General features: G+C 41.7%; 1 protein-coding gene across 1 annotated transcript in view; it reads left to right on the top strand.

The window, feature by feature from the left end:
• map1sa (microtubule-associated protein 1Sa) overlaps window positions 1-18,327 on the top strand; it is a gene marked incomplete at its 5' end in the record, with an annotated part of 59,805 nt that overhangs the window by 25,223 nt on the left and 16,255 nt on the right. Inside the window, 8 exons of the mRNA XM_083766773.1 lie at window positions 1,106-1,371; window positions 2,208-2,314; window positions 2,636-2,781; window positions 3,099-3,211; window positions 11,949-12,173; window positions 12,766-13,233; window positions 14,726-14,995; window positions 17,162-17,211. Of these exons, the coding sequence (XP_083622899.1) occupies window positions 1,106-1,371; window positions 2,208-2,314; window positions 2,636-2,781; window positions 3,099-3,211; window positions 11,949-12,173; window positions 12,766-13,233; window positions 14,726-14,995; window positions 17,162-17,211 (1,645 nt within the window). The remainder of the gene's footprint in view (window positions 1-1,105; window positions 1,372-2,207; window positions 2,315-2,635; window positions 2,782-3,098; window positions 3,212-11,948; window positions 12,174-12,765; window positions 13,234-14,725; window positions 14,996-17,161; window positions 17,212-18,327) is intronic.

Raw genomic sequence — 18,327 nt, 5'->3', positions numbered from 1 at the left:
AAGTAGCATGTGATGTGTCAAACTAGGGGTTTTTCATGACTCTGAATCACTCGCAAGCATTCGTTTTGCAGGAAAAACACTCGCCTAAAAATGTCCATAGCTCAAGTCGAGGTTCAAATATGATTTTTTTAGGGTGTCATGGCCTGAAACTACTACTGAGACGCTGTCTCTCTGGATTCTATGATCCTATAGTTTACTGAGACGCTACACTGTCTCTCTGCATTCTATGATCCTATAGTTTACTGAGACGCTACACTGTCTCTCTGCATTCTATGATCCTATAGTTTACTGAGACGCTACACTGTCTCTCTGCATTCTATGATCCTATAGTTTACTGTCTCTCTGCATTCTATGATCCTATAGTTTACTGAGACGCTACACTGTCTCTCTGCATTCTATGATCCTATAGTTTACTGAGACGCTACACTGTCTCTCTGGATTCTATGATCCTATAGTTTACTGAGACGCTACACTGTCTCTCTGCATTCTATGATCCTATAGTTTACTGAGACGCTACACTGTCTCTCTGCATTCTATGATCCTATAGTTTACTGAGACCCTACACTGTCTCTCTGCATTCTATGATCCTATAGTTTACTGAGACGCTACACTGTCTCTCTGCATTCTATGATCCTATAGTTTACTGAGACGCTACACTGTCTCTCTGCATTCTATGATCCTATAGTTTACTGTCTCTCTGCATTCTATGATCCTATAGTTTACTGTCTCTCTGCATTCTATGATCCTATAGTTTACTGAGACGCTACACTGTCTCTCTGCATTCTATGATCCTATAGTTTACTGAGACGCTACACTGTCTCTCTGCATTTTATGATCCTATAGTTTACTGAGACGCTACACTGTCTCTCTGCATTTAATGTGATCCTATAGTTTACTGAGACACTACACTGTCTCTTTATTTTATGATCCTATAGTTTACTGAGACACTACACTGTCTCTCTGCATTCTTTACTGAGACCCTACACTGTCTCTGCATTCTATGATCCTATAGTTTACTGAGACGCTAAACACTGTCTCTCTGCATTGTGTGCGTGTGTGTTTGTGCCCGTGTGTGCGCATGCGTGCGCGCGTGTGTAACTCTTAGGAGTTGGGACCAGGCCGCCCTCACCCTCAGACACCTGGAGAGGCTCAACATGCGCGCCGAGGCCCTGTGTCGGCCCGGCGGACCGGGCGGCATCGAACCGCTCATCCTCTTCCAGAAGATGGGCGTGGGCCGGCTGGAGATGTACACGCTGAACCCCGTGAGAGGGAGCAAAGACCTGGACGCTCTGATGACCTCCTGGCCCGAGATGTCACTATTACAATCTCATAGTAGTAATAATAACAGCAGCAGCAAAGTATCACAGCAAGGTTAGTAGCGTTTCTTTATTTAATTTCACTTTTTCAGTTTTAGTTTTTTTCTTTTAAGATTTGTTTTAGGCTTTTCTGCCTTCACTGATAGTTTCAAGTGAAGACTGACAGGAAAGAAGGAGAGACCGGAGACACCGAGGAGACAGCTGTCATACACCTATTTTACCTCTGTACTGCCGAAATTAAATAAAATAGGAGTATGAATCGTGCCTTGGGGCACCTGGGGCAGAAGACAGCCACGGAGCAAGCTTGTCTCGTCAAAACCACGTGACCTCCCATTGAAAATGAGTTGCGAGCTGCTCTGGCCCCCCCTCTCCCCCTGGGACAGCGATAGAGCACCCTGTCTTTTATGTGTGAGCGACGCCTTAGCTAACATCCCAAATACACCTGACTGATGTTTTTGTTGACACCAGTCACAACTAAGGTCCTGATTCTGGAGGTGGGCTGTATCTTTGATTTATACGTGGGCAAGGCATTCCGAGAAAAACATTTCTAAGTATCAACCATTACTTGGAATCATAGCAAACCCCAGGTATCGAACAGGGCTGGACTGAGACGAAGAATCTGGACCGGACATTTTAGAGGAATTTGGCCCAGACTGGCCCACCACAATCAGCGCGCAGATACTCTACTGTACTTTCGGGCCGAGGCCCATACAAATTCTTGAAATACAAGATGGAACCAGGGCGAAACAAGACAGAAAGAAAGAGCCTGCTGGTTAGTCAGTCAGGGACCAATCAGAAGGCTGACAAATTGTGAATTGTAATTTGTGGCATTCAAATAAAGAACTTGTGTGTGCGTGCGCGCGTGCGTGCGTGTGTGTGTGTCTCTCTCAGAGCTCTCTCTCCCCTGCATGGCGTCCGTCTGTGCGTTGCTGGTGTGGCATCCGTCCAACCCTCAGGAGAGGATTGTCAGGGTGCTGTTCCCTGGATGCTGTCCACAGGTAGGGAGGGGTTAACGATTCATCTATTAACTTATCTGTTTCATTTAAAATAATTTAAACTGTTCCCCGGATGCCGTCGTAATGTAGATCAGCTATTTTCAGCATGCAAACCAAGTGTAAAATACTGGATCTCTTGTCCACTCTAGCCTCTTCCTAACATTTTAGTCTAGTTATTATTTGTTGGCAATTGTCAATATATTTAGTCTTGGCTTCAGTCATCATATAGCTTCGTTTTCATTTAGTTTCCATCGGTGAGGTAGTCGACGAACATGTTTCTGTCACGGTATTAGTCGACATAAATCAACACTGGCTGTCCCACAGGCCAAGATCCTGGAGGGTCTGGAGAAGGTGAAACATCTGGAGTTCCTCAAGCAGCCCGTGGTTTGTCTGAAGGACCTGGAGGAAGCCTCGTCCAGCAGCAGCAGCAGACTGGCCGGCAGACGGGCAGAGAGCCAGGAGAGTCTCAGGTCTGGGATGGATGTTAACAATGCATCTATGATCGATCAATTGGCGCACGTGTGTGTGTGTGTGTGTGTGCGTGCGACTGTGCGTGTGTGTGTGTTTGTGTCCAGCTGCTGCTGTCATAACTAATCCAACCGATAGATCCAGTGGACATGTACACACGTCATAGCGGGTTTTTTTATCGATATCAAACAAAAAAATAAAATTAGTTTTTTTTCTTTCAGAGTAAAAGCTGCCATATCTGCCCGGCACCCCGAGCTCCTATTTTTTTTTTTTAAGAAATCCCAGCGCTCATTGTGATAATTTGCATGTCCTGTCTCAGGTCCTTGCCTAAAGAGCCCAAGAGTCAGGAGAGCGTCAGGCCCAAAGACGTGCCGTCCAGACCAGGAAGCTCCCTGACCAAAGACAAGCTGCTCGCTGCGCGTGGCACAACGGGTAGGCCGCTGTAATGGAATCTGTGGACATATGCTCAAAACCAAATCACAATAATGAATAATGAGGCAACACAAGAATCCGGAGCTATAGAGTATAGAGATTTTACTCGAGCAAGGAGACAAGACTTACATGAATGAACCTGTAACATGTATGGAAACCCAGTCTGACTCCCGGAGTGACAACAACCGACAGCCTTTTATAGCTCCCACACAGACAACCCCCAACCTACAGCCACAAGGCATTCACCACATGGGACAGTAACGTCATAAAGCAACAGGCCACACCAAACCGTAACATGGAGTATTATTACAATGTTTATCCCTAAATTTCCACGACATTACCCCACTTTTAAACATTTAAAAACTCATAAACACCATTAATCAGTACATTGCAGATGCAGGCAAAAAACCTGGAACACAAAATCTCAATCATCCAGGGAAATTCCTACATGGCCCCCATTTTTCACAGAGCGACCGCTTATAGCCTACAATATACAGTGACACAATGGTTTTATAACAACAAACAAATAAGGCAACGCCAAATTAAACATACAATAACCATTGTCGACATTGGATCCAAGAAAACATCTCAGCACCATAGAGTCCATTCAGAATTGTCCACCAGCACACTTTGAGGAGCAAGCCAAGTCTTTTTAGTTCTTTCACAATGTGCAGGGCCCAGACATGTTGCGAATTTGCAGATTGGCCATTTTCAACAGAACAGCACACGTCCCGGCTTCCCAAAAGACCAGAAATTGTCACCCCACAGGTGACATTCCTGGGGCACATGACCGCACATGATCTCCGGATTCAGAGTTCAGAGTGCTAACAGCACTCTCATTTAGGACCCTCAGTGTCATAGTAGCAGACATGATCGCACATCATCATCCTCATCATCATCATCATCATCATCATCATTCATGTTGTCGTCTTCATAGGATCATATGGAGCTGATCATATGGAGCTGGAAAAAAACATACTACAAACCAATTTTTTAAAAACCCCTACTCTATCTAGTCTATCTAGAGTGTTTGTCACTTTGTAATATGACGGGAATATGATAATACTTTTAACATGAACACATATATATACCAGTCAGCTGTTACTTTATAGACTGTTGGTTCCTTACTTACAGATGGTGTAAGTAACACCTTTACTTATTCAGCCTGTGGAAACGGTGGGGGTGCAATTAAACCCTAGGGGGTCTCACAGCTGACTACCAGCTGACACTATAACCATCTCATTTACTGTCAGTCCACCACCTTCCAACGTCTCTACACGCATTTGTATAACTACTGCCTAAAAATACATTCTCATGTCTCACTAGTATGGCATAATTCAAACAATACCGCTGTTCAACACTATAAATTGTATAACTACAGTAAAACATTCTGAACATCAATATGTTGCATTTTACTCACGTAATACTCACAGATTTGATTTCCAAAATCCAATGATACTTCTCCTCTGTAAACACAGCGAGATAACCATTTTCGGCGCACATGCACACACATGCAAAGATTAGTCATTTCATTAGTAAATCACTCCATAAACATATGAATCTGGACCGCCTCCACCTTGAACCTAAAAAGAAACCTGGATCAGAACATTCATACATTTATACAGGAAACACATTGTATTTTAATACTTTGTCTTTATTTCCGGGGCGTCCCCCGGAACAATGACTTGCCAGACATCAGAATCTTACTCCATCACGACCGTGATCCACCATTATCCCCTGTTTTTATTATTTTCCCGGATATTTCCCTATGATGACACAAAACAGCTTACAGAGCATCAACCATTACTTAAAAAATGTTCACACCGGCCACATGTGGTCAGACCAATATGTAATGCTAAAACACTTTCCTAACTTAGGTCTATCTAATCTGTGGTATACAGCCCCTTATCGGACTTCTTGAATAATCGAACAATGTATAACTCATCAATATAAGCCTAGCCTATCTTTAATAAGGCTAGCTTATTCCGGCTTGATCATATTCTGACCATGTAAACAGGTTATCCTAGTACAGTATGTTTTTAAATTTAACTCACACAATAGTAGTCATTTAATCACTATTATTTTCCTGCCCTGATGTCAGTGTCTTTCTTGGCCTGATGTCAGCTCATTGCTCTTACTAATGAGCATTTGCGCCTGTCATAGACATGCACAGAGCAAGTTCAGTCAGGGAACCTCAGTCAGCGCTCTGGCCGTTAATCGGACCACTGCAGCATCAGGCTCTCATCCACATGATTCACTCAGCCAATCACAACTCACCCAATCTCTCATACCGGCTACTTTAACCGAAGGTTTTGCATTCATAGGGTTGGGCTAGTGTAGTGAATCTAGTAGTGCCTCTTGTTCAGTCAGATATGACCGTGTCCTCCTTACTAATATGCCAACACTATTGGTGAGATGTGAAAAATACTTTCCGCTTCTGTGACACACGTTACACTAATACTATTCAAATCACTTGTTATTTAACAAAACTATGCCTCTATATACTGTACTACAATACAATGTAGAGATTTGACTGATTTTACACTGTTGCATGACCTATACGACTGCAGTATTCTTATTTGAATGAGTATATTACTACATAATGATCTATAATTTTATCTAATACTGTACTATTAAACTCCACTAATTTACATTAGTATTTTCGGTATCCGAACCTCTGAGCACCTGATCATATTATGTCCTTACATTCAGCCCATGGAAATAACCTGCAGTAAATTCTGTGTACAGAAGTACATGGGGTTTGTTGCCCTGACCGTCGTTATGTCATAAACATTCTAAATAGCACTAGGCCAGCTGTTCTTCCTATCCTTGACCAAGTCACAATAAGGTCAAAATAATGTCAGATCTTGAGCACAACCATTTTAAAGTTTACCAGACCAACCACCCATTTCCTTTCATAGCAGCCATAATTGACAACCCCTCCTTACTATTTTATCAATATGCATCTGTCATTCTTCCCACACCTCTCACCATCACCACAGAGAGAGTAAACACAGTTCCTGCTAGCCACAAAATCAGCAGATGACGTGGAGAGAGAACACAGCCATAGTTCCCAAGGTCTCACAAAATCAGATGTCGAAAACATATCCTCCATTGTTGTCGCAGAAGTCAGCTCTGCCTTGCATTTGAACCCATCCTTTGCCAGTTGCATAGGGTGCCCAAACCCTTCACACAGTGTGTTTCAGTACAGTTCAGTGTCAATCAGTGTCTCAAGTTCAGTGCAACGATCACACCTCCCACAGTGTGATCTGAAAAATCAAGTAAGCGGCAGTGTCTCAAAGTTCAGTGCAACGATCACACCTCCCACAGTGTGATCTGAGAAATCAAGTAAGCGGCAGTGTCCTGTATCTCTCCCTCTCCATGGTAACAGGTCCAGAGCAGGCTTACTCTGACAGATGCATACCTTTTGCCTAACTGCAAATTACTATATTTTAAATGATCACAATTACAGCTGCTATATCCCTAATAATCATATTCCATGTATGTGATCTAATTGCCATATTCTTTGTTCTTACCTAATGTAAATCGCTCTGGATTTAAGACTTTAGCTCTCTGAATTTCCAAAAAGATGTCACCAAATCAATCATCGTCACAACATTCTTATTTGCCAATCAGTGACTAGTTGTTAGCCTTGTTATCCTTGATAAATGCAATCTCCTGTATCAGCCAGATGTATACACAGTGTTCGGGCAACTTCTTCATTTTTCTCTTTTACGTGCACATACGTACATGATCAGGTCTCTGGCTCAAATACCACAAAACTAACTTTTTCCCTTACTTGCGGACTCTATCGGTGGGGCCTTGATTCCGAATTGAATTTTAATTCACACATTAATCATGTTACCAAGATTGCCTTTTTTCACCTTAGAAATATTGCACGAATCAGAGCCTATGTGTCCTTGGACGATGCAAAAAACGCTCATCCACGCCTTTGTTTTCTCTCGGCTTAATTACTGCAATGCACTTTTCCAGGACTGCCTAAGAAAACAACTGACAGATTACAACTTGTCCAAAATGCGGCAACCAGAGTTTTAACTAGAACTAAGATGTGAGAACATATTACTCCAGTTTTGGCATCACTGCACTGGCTCCCGGTTGTTTTTAGGATTGATTTTAAAATTCTTTTACTTGTCTAAAAAGTCCTCAATGGTCTCGCACCTTCCTACCTACATGACTGCTTGCCTAAATATGTTCCAAACCGCCCGCTAAGGTCTTCCACTGCTGGCCTGCTCGCTTTGCCTGTCAGGCAGCCTCTGTAGACATTTTTAAAGCTCAGCTCAAAACCCACTTCTACAACATTGCCTTTAAGTGATCTTATATTTTTTTTATTCATGTCCTCACTGTATTGCATTACTGCTTGCTTTTTTAATGTCGTTGCCTTGCTTTCCTTTTACGCTTTGCTTTTATTTTATTCTTCATTGTTCTGTAAAGCACTTTGAGCTGCATTTGATGTCATGAAAGGTGCTATACAAATAAAGTTTTGCTATTATTACTTTATTATTATGACACACTAGCGTCATGACCAGGGGCGTAGGGGTTAGGCTCCTGCCCTGTGACCCTCATGGCTTCAGCAAGGCTACTTACATACTCCCTATAATCTCACTGTAAACCCTTGTTCTTGACTACGGTAATTGCTTCCGGCATATTTTAACATTCCTAATAACAAATGACAGTTTACAAAAGTAACTATCCTGGGAAGCAATCCTTTACACTCATAATAGGGAACCACCTAGCTTTGGTCAATTTCTATAAATGACATCTATGACAAATGGCTTCATATAACATGAGCCGTCACACAGAGCCTGAGGAGCCTCGGAAGAGCAAATAAACAATAAACTAATTACAGGGGGTAATTATCTCACAGCATGACCCCAGGCTAGCATCAACACTACTTCTCACCTTTTCATTACTACTCTGACTACATTTCAAACAACATGCTTGTAGAACCGCTATCTTTATACTCTTTCCAGCATGCACTATCAAATGTATCATCTTAGAATCGTACTTCACTATTCACTGTCCTAACAAGTTCCTTAAAATATAGGCTATGTGCTATTTTACTCAAACCACATCAGGAAGAATGCTCCATTTTTACTGCTTGGGGACATGCAACTTTACCAATTAACAAGAATGTTAGACCATGAGCTGATCAGAATGAGGCAATACACTATTCTAACAATAGTGATTATAACTACCATTTTCATAAGGTTTAACCCCACACTATGATTTACATAGTGAAGTTAATAGACGAGGCTATCGTGATTACCATTTTACCTAATTACTTTTAGCTCCACATTCTGACACAGACATTATCTACAATGCATTTAACGATTAAGAACAATGGCCACTTCATGCTTAAGGGGATCTGTAGACTTAAGCTCCTCCAACAGCTATCTGTCTAACATGTCGCACCATGGTGTCTCAAAACATTCCACTGAGCAGCACCTTAACTTATTTCTAGATAACAGGCAACATGGCTCCAAAGAAACACAAATACCTATAGTAGTATTCTTTTCGATCACTCCTCAGACATATAGTATGTGTTTTAGCACAACTTCCTACCCTCAAAATATCCTTGCATGAAACTGAATATTTCTCTTGGACAATGTCCACTGGGATTATCCCTGTGTCCATCATATCCACTAATAGTAAATAATTAGACACTAAACTTTCACACAGTCACACTGTGACACACTCATGCTGTGTCTCCTCTCAGTCACAGACATGCATACTCATTTGCATACTGTCCCCACAGAATGAGTATAAACTCACTTCAAGGACAACATTCAATACTGTCTCTCTCACACCATCCACACAGGAAAGTGTAAAATAAAGAAATTAGAAAACTATTGACAGTATCAAGCTGTAACTCAAAAAACAAACAAACATAATAAATGCCTCTATTTTATTTTTTAGACTAGCAAGTTTAGACTAGCACGTCAAGTCACTGACTTCCTGCATACACTCCACAGGTGTCAAATGTACTCAATCACTCCCTAATTTACATTTAAGCAACTGTTTTGTCACAAAATCAAATTACCCATGCAGCTATATTGTTTTTGACTAAGATAAACCCTGTAGGCTTAACAATTCCAAATTAACCTATACCTTATTTACAAAGGATATGAAATGTTCTAAATGTGATCATTTACAATGAGAAATATATCTCATTTAGCTTGGACCTTCTAATTTTACCTTGGTCCCCAAATAAAAGCCAATTCAATTTTAAACCTCCCCTGAGGCTCTACCACATATGCTCTCCGGAGCGATTTACAAGAATATCCATGGCATACTCATAGAACACGTCACGTATTTTCTCTTAAACTAACTTACAATATTACTCAGGGCATGGCCTGCCTGGGGAATTTGGATTACATTCTGTTTTTCTACATAAAACAATCCTAAACTTTGTGACAACTTGCCATTATGCCATGTTAAGGAGGAAGAAAAATAAGTAGTCCTACTTCAGACATTCCACTGCTTCATATGAGGTATTTCCGTAGTTCTATTTCCATCAAAAATACTTTGACCCCACATATAAAATGTAGTTGATAGATCGAACTACCATAGGCTCACTTTTTCATTCCGATGTACTTAACTCCACAAATTACACAGTAACAATATCTAAAATAGAATATCTTATAATTTCAACACACCAAATACAATATACCAGGATGAAAAGTGAAACCATACCACTCTCACACTCTCCTTAGTTTCACATCCTTACTTTCATCCATATTATGGAACTATTTCCGTTTTCTCGACTCGAGAATTATGTATCTCCATTTTAGATCATTCCACATATTCTCTCCCTGCCATCCTGACACCTTGCCTCACTCACTCACACACACACAGGCAGATAGGCAAACACACTCAAACATCGTAGGCCTACATTCACACGCTGGCTAGCCAATTTTCGTTGTTTCTTAAACCAACAGGATACCCTAGGCAGGATCTCTTGTCCCCCTATTAGACAGCAGGCAACTTAATGAATGATTTATTGAATAGACTATTTTTTAGCCATTCAACCAACCAAACACTATTCCTCCGTCTCTCATATGCACATATGAAAGGCAAAACTTCACAGTTTCCCTCTTTAATATAGGCCAACCAAAAAAACAATTTGTGATCACAACCAAATTCATCACTATACTTTAAAACCCAGAATAAAAGTAATACCTCATTTTCTGAACATCCAAACAGATCCATTATACTCACTTGCGCGACGTCGGCCCAGCCGAAAGACAGAACTTTACCCCACCAGGCCGACATCGCCAAGCCCAGCACATCTCGGTAGGACCTCCAAATATGTAATGGAATCTGTGGACATATGCTCAAAACCAAATCACAATAATGAATAATGAGGCAACACAAGAATCCGGAGCTATAGAGTATAGAGATTTTACTCGAGCAAGGAGACAAGACTTACATGAATGAACCTGTAACATGTATGGAAACCCAGTCTGACTCCCGGAGTGACAACAACCGACAGCCTTTTATAGCTCCCACACAGACAACCCCCAACCTACAGCCACAAGGCATTCACCACATGGGACAGTAACGTCATAAAGCAACAGGCCACACCAAACCGTAACATGGAGTATTATTACAATGTTTATCCCTAAATTTCCACGACACCGCTCACAATCATTACATCATCGCCCTAATCGCCATAATTACATGATCGCATTAAAAATAAATAAGAAAATGCACAAGGGTCAATCGTTTCCGTGTTAACCCATTCAGGGCGGGAACCCCTTTTGGTGTTTTAAGCATTCTGTTACACTTTAGCTATTGAGAAATAGCAGATCTACAAGCTTGTAGATCTGCTATTTCTCAATAGCTAAAGTGTTTAGCTAAAGTGTTTTTGAAAAATCGTGAAAATGTGGCCCAAATCTTTGAATAATTATACATTCTTTCAGAGTGAATGTTTTTTGCTTCTGGGGGGGGGTCCCTGGAACAACATATTTTCAGATGGGTGTCGGCGGCCAATATTACATATATTTTTTGGGGGTAATTTACATGAAAATGTTTGAACGACTGACAGAGAAACATGGGTTTTACAGAAAACTGTCATACATTTTCAAACAGAAATAGCAGATCTACAAGCTTACAACACGTCACTTTGTGACGTGTTGTCAGTGATTTCTTTGTATATTTCAGTTATTTGTCATATCATGCCCTGTGCAATGTGCCCTAAAAGGCAAACAGAAATGCAAATCGTCTCTATACTGCCTCCCCCTGGCCAGCCTGATGGAGGGGAAATTAACTGGTCGGAATAACGTTTCCCTTCCACGCGCTACGTCCGGCCGGGGAAATTCCCCTCTGTCAGGTGAAAAGAAGCAGCTTGGACTCCTCATGCATAAAAGGAGGCATGATGTCAGTTAGGTCTGCTGTTTTTGAAAGATCTTGAAAATGTGGCGCAAATCTTTGAATATATTATATTCTTTCAGAGCGAATGTTTTTAACTCAAATCTTTGCTTCTGGGGGGGGGGGTCCCTGGAACAACATATTTTCAGACGGGGGTCGGTGGCCAATTACATATTATCTTGGGGGTCCTTGACATGAAAATGTTTGAGCACCACTGACATAGAAACATAGGGTTTTTCCCGAAAACTGTCAGGATTTAGAAGACATTTGTAGAATCGTCCTTGTAGAATCATCTAAATGGGTTAAATCGCAATTAATCGTCAACTTCAATTTGTAACGGCGACAGGCCCAGTGGCGGGAGGAGACGCCAGGAAACAGGTGGACGGCAACAAGGCCAAGTCCAAGACGCAGGTGGCGGCGGCGGCGGCGACGACGGGGGCCGACGCGGCCGCCAGAGAGGGGAAAACCGCCGACGCCAAGGCCAAGGACGGTGGGGACGCCAAGCCGAGACCCTCGAAGGCCGCCGAAAAACAACAACCGAAGAAAGAACCAACCAGGGGTGGGCGCTATGGTGCTGAATATCGTGATACATATCGTATTGTGATAGGATATTCAGAGATATATATTTATATTGTGATACAGTGAATGATGATTTGCAGTTCTATACCTATAATTTATGCTTTTGTATAACGACTGTTTATAATATATATTTTAATATATTAACATAAATTAGTGTTTTGGTCTGAAAGTTCTGTTACGGTACTCCTTTTTCTGCTGTTGAGCAACTTGAAAAATATCCCTAAAAACTGCCTGAAAGAATATCGTAATAATATCATGTATCGTGATACAGCTTGAATAAATATTGTGATAATCAGTCAGTCCGTAAACAGCTGCTACCTTTAATCTGAGCTTTTTTTTATACTATTTAAATAGTCTTTTATTTGTCTAAAATGCTGCTATTTGGTTCAAAAAAGCTTTGTAACATGTATATAACGATGCAATGTGACATAGCTCTGTTTACCTAATGCTGTACCCTCCTCCAAATGTATATACTTTCCCCATTTTCAACTTTTTTGAATTGTATTTTGACACTTGCTTTGGCAATGTAAACATGTTTTCTCATGCCAATAAAGCTGAATTTTTCCCATATCGCCCACCGCTAGAACCGACATCGAAGGAGGAGATGAAGGAGGCGAGAAAAAAGGAGGACAAGCCGCTGCAGGTCGCCACATCCGCCGCTACCGCTGCAGCGGGAGACCGAAAGCGAGACGCGACCAAGAGGGAACCTCCGGGGAGCGCCGCCAAACCGAAGAGAGACGCCGTCAAACCCGCCGACCCGCCGAAAAAGCCGTCGGACGCGAGCAAGAAGGACGCGAAGGCGGACGAGAAGAAAGGCACGACGCCGGCGAAAAGCGCCGGGCTCGTTGGTAAGAGAGCGGTTCGGAGTGCTATGCCCGCTGCGTCGTCGTCTACGGCAAACGCTGCGGAAAACGCCCAAAAAGCTTTGGCGAAGAACGCAGCGGCGAATAAAGACGCCGCGGGCAACAGAGGGACCAAACGGAAGGGCGGACCGAAGGACGGCGGAAAACCTCCCAACGACACGACGGAGCGGCTAGACAACCACAGCGCTGGTACGTTTGCTAGGAGGTGTAACATTTAAAAAAATATGTAGTGCTGTGATTTTTTTTATTTTCTTCCAGTTTTGCATGCGTTTATGAGGTGACAGTACTTCATTAGAGCCCTTGGTGTGGTTGTTATGTCATGTGTTTATGAGGTGACAGTACTTCATTAGAGCCCTTGGTGTGGTTATGTCATGTGTTTATGAGGTGACAGTACTTCATTAGACCCCTTGGTGTGGTTGTTATGTCATGTGTTTATGAGGTGACAGTACTTCATTAGAGCCCTTGGTGGGGTTGTTATGTCATGTGTTTATGAGGTGACAGTACTTCATTAGAGCCCTTGGTGTGGTTGTTATGTCATGTGTTTGAGGTGACAGTACTTCATTAGACCCCTTGGTGTGGTTGTTATGTCATGTGTTTATGAGGTGACAGTACTTCATTAGAGCCCTTGGTGGGGTTGTCATGTCATGTGTTTATGAGGTGACAGTACTTCATTAGAGCCCTTGGTGTGGTTGTTATGTCATGTGTTTATGAGGTGACATTACTTCATTAGAGCCCTTGGTGTGGTTGTTATGTCATGTGTTTATGAGGTGACAGTACTTCATTAGAGCCCTTGGTGTGGTTATGTCATGTGTTTATGAGGTGACAGTACTTCATTGTTATGTCATGTGTTTATGAGGTGACAGTACTTCATTAGACCCCTTGGTGTGGTTGTTATGTCATGTGTTTATGAGGTGACAGTACTTAATTAGAGCCCTTGGTGTGGTTGTTATGTCATGTGTTTATGAGGTGACAGTACTTCATTGTTATGTCATGTGTTTATGAGGTGACAGTACTTCATTAGACCCCTTGGTGTGGTTGTTATGTCATGTGTTTATGAGGTGACAGTACTTCATTGTTATTTCATGTGTTTATGAGGTGACAGTACTTCATTAGAGCCCTTGGTGTGGTTGTTATGTCATGTGTTTATGAGGTGACAGTACTTCATTAGAGCCCTTGGTGTGGTTGTTATGAATATTGATAGGCGATTAAAATGTGATTAATCGAGATTTAATAGAGTCCCAGCTCTAATGAGACATTTATTATTATGGATATCAAGTATAAACAGTGATTAAACAAATAAATATACAGTGATTCTCTGGCAAATGGTGGACAATTGGACATTACCGTATATTTGAACACATCCAGACAAACCCGTACCTTGATGTGAACACAGATTACACACATTTATCCATAGACAAAGTGTAGCGATATGGAATGGAAAAGTAATTAAACCACTCTTCTAATTAACCCATTCTGACCTGAGATCAGATTCTAAAAATGTTTTCTACATCGTGACAGTTTTCTGAAAAAGCTATGTTTCTATGTCAGTCGTTCTTAGATTTTTCAAAAATAGCAGACCTACAAGCTTGTATTTTTTAATAGCTAAAGCATAACATAATGCTAACACCAAAAGGGGTTCCCGCCCAAAATGTGTTAATACGTTATGATCATGTGATTACAGCCCTGAACGGCGTCCAGAACTCCAAAATGGCCGCCGTAGACGCCAACCACAACAACGACGCCATCGCCGACGACCAACCCATCGCCACGGAGACGACGATGCCTCCTCCTCCTCCCGCCAGAACGCCAAAAAAGGGCGAGCGCAAGCGCAGCGTGAACTTTGACCTCACGCCCACGGAGTTCCACCTCCTGGACGGAGCGTTGTTGCGGAACGGACGGGAAGAGGAAGAGGAGGCGGGTCCCCCTGCTAGCTCCACCCACAACGGCGCAGGTAAACACTGATGATGCGTACAGATGGAGATGTCCTATATATTTTTTTGTTGCCGATATCCGATGTTGTACAACTCCTAATTTCCGATACCGATATCTACCGATACTTTATTTACTAAACTTACTAACTAAACTAGTGATTAGTGACTAGTGATACCGATACTGGTAAAGGGTACTCAGTCGATACTAGCCTAAAGTACTCTTACTCGGTATCGGAACCGGGCCCCGATACTTTGAGACGAGTACTACAACATTCAATTGACACTGGCTGAACGCTCAATGCAACGGGAGTAAGTCTGACCCAACAAGGCAGCAAAATGAGCAAAGCGCCCAAAACAGCTGCTCTACAAGCATAAATGTGTTGAAGTGTAGAACGGAGATCCATCGGCATCTATGTTTATATTCGGCGGGCGACACTATCAGATGAATGAATTAACATTTTAATAGTTATCCTTTCTACTTGTAGCAGGAGCACATTAAAAGTATTTATTTCATTTATATCAGACCATGAAGTGTAGATTTGTGTCTGTGTATATTCAGCGGGCAGCATCATTAGATTAATAAATGAGCATTAATTAACCTACGTTGTGACTCAGTGACTCTGCACTTGTCTCGATGCAGCCGCAGGTCATTAAAAGTTATTTCCATCAGACGAGTTCCAACAAAGTAATCCATGACTGTATAGGCTACAGATAGGGAATCTTCTTGTAGTTATAAGCACTACGTCCTTAAAATCCTTATAAAGATATAAAATCCGCAGCAAGTTTATTTTGCCATAAAGAAAACTGGCATGTGTTTTTCTTTGCGACAGCACCCCCACCCCTCCCCCGCACATGTGCAGGGAGTCGCAAGTTATCTATATAACTATGGTTCTATGAATACCGGATGACCGCCAGAGGGGCGGTGTTTTCAACACCTGGATATACATCGCGCGAGCGCGTGATGTATATCCAGGTGTTGAAAACACCGCCCCTCTGGCGGTCAGTAGGTATGAAATAGAACAGGGACCATAGGTGATTTTTTTTGCCTCGAGCATAATGAAAGAAACACACCTTTACAAGATCAAAATTTTTCTTTCAAAACGATGATAATAGTGTGTTTGAATAGAACAAAATGTTTCATTGCTAATGAAAAATAAATAACATTTTGGATTTTTTTTCTAAATCATTTCAGGCTATTATTATTGTGGTAATTCAACATTATAGTATCATTAGAAGTACAAGGCATGACAATGAAATTAAATAGGAGAAAAAAGGGGGTAAAATTAGTGGTTTCTCAACTAAAATAAAAAGTACTCGTATCGGTACTCGGTATCGGCGAGTACTCGTAAGAAAGTACTCGTACTCTGTCTGAAAAAAATGGTATCGGGACATCTCTTAACTAAACTACCTTTTTTAATATATATATATATATATATATATATATATATATATATATATAAAAAATAGTTTTTTTTTTTTACTGACATTTTCCGATATTACTTTTTCAGTTGTCCCTCACAGAGCTGTGGGTGGCTGGGTGGGTGGGTGGGTGCGTCTGATCACAAAAACAGCATGGTTGTTTTTTCACCACCTGTGCACAACCTAACGCACACATTAACTGTATATATGGTGATTTTGGGTGTACCAGTACAGTGACAGTACAGTACAGGAGTAGAGGGTACAGTAGAGGGACCCCCACACGTTAACTGTCATTTCTCAACCGTTTCGGAGGCGGCTCGCTGGAATCGGGCCGGCACCCTGGGTGCGTTCCTGTGGGTCTGGAACAACATGCAACGATTTGAGTTTAAAAAGTTTGCTCTGAAAGAATATATATTCAAAGATTTGCGCCACATTTTCACGATTTTTAAAAAATAGCAAGTGCCGCGCTACGATCTTGTAGGTCTGCTATTTTTCAATAGCTTAAACACCAACATGGGTTCCCGCCCAGAATGATCAATGATCTGACTTTCTAGTATAGTCAGTTCAGTGTAGTGGCCCTACGGCCAATGGGACACTAAGCCCCATGGCCAATGGGACACTATGCCCGCTCTCCCCTCCCCCAGCCAAACCGTACCATGACTAGAGACTGCAAAAATGTGACTATAGAAAGCGAAAGCCCCACTAAGATACATTATCTCTGCTGTCGGGAGGAAACCTCATAACTCAACAAAATGTTCATTTTTCAGGAAATGAAAAATGCGGACACAGTCTCCCCGTGACATCCGTGCCTGCCGAGGTGAGGTTTTCTTTAAAGATGGAGTGTCGTGATTATAATTTTTTTTCTGTTTTGTATGTGTCAATGGAGTTAACATTACTCTAATAGACCCCCAGGTGTGTTGTATGTGTCAATGGAGTTAACATTACTCTAATAGACCCCCAGGTGTGTTGTATGTGTCTATGGAATTAACATTACTCTAATAGACCCCCAGGTGTGTTGTATGTGTCTATGGAATTAACATTACCCTAATAGACCCCCAGGTGTGTTGTATGTGTCAATGGAGTTAACATTACTCTAATAGACCCCCAGGTGTTTTGTATGTGTCAATGGAGTTAACATTACTCTAATAGACCCCCAGGTGTGTTGTATGTGTCTATGGAATTAACATTACCCTAATAGACCCCCAGGTGTTTTGTAGGTGTCAATGGAGTTAACATTACTCTAATAGACCCCCAGGTGTGTTGTATGTGTCAATGGAGTTAACATTACTCTAATAGACCCCCAGGTGTGTTGTATGTGTCAATGGAGTTAACATTACTCTAATAGACCCCCAGGTGTGTTGTATGTGTCTATGGAGTTAACATTACTCTAATAGACCCCCAGGTGTGTTGTATGTGTCAATGGAGTTAACATTACTCTAATAGACCCCCAGGTGTGTTGTATGTGTCAATGGAGTTAACATTACTCTAATAGACCCCCAGGTGTGTTGTATGTGTCTATGGAATTAACATTACCCTAATAGACCCCCAGGTGTGTTGTATGTGTCTATGGAATTAACATTACTCTAATAGACCCCCAGGTGTGTTGTATGTGTCTATGGAATTAACATTACCCTAATAGACCCCCAGGTGTGTTGTATGTGTCAATGGAGTTAACATTACTCTAATAGACCCCCAGGTGTTTTGTATGTGTCAATGGAGTTAACATTACTCTAATAGACCCCCAGGTGTGTTGTATGTGTCTATGGAATTAACATTACCCTAATAGACCCCCAGGTGTTTTGTATGTGTCAATGGAGTTAACATTACTCTAATAGACCCCCAGGTGTTTTGTATGTGTCAATGGAGTTAACATTACTCTAATAGACCCCCAGGTGTGTTGTATGTGTCTATGGAATTAACATTACTCTAATAG

The sequence above is a fragment of the Protomyctophum parallelum genome (assembly GCF_964188405.1).
Source record: "Protomyctophum parallelum genome assembly, chromosome: 6".
NCBI lineage: Eukaryota > Metazoa > Chordata > Actinopteri > Myctophiformes > Myctophidae > Protomyctophum > Protomyctophum parallelum.
Note: the sequence above shows the minus strand (reverse complement) of the source record. Positions and strands in the feature narration are given on the sequence as shown.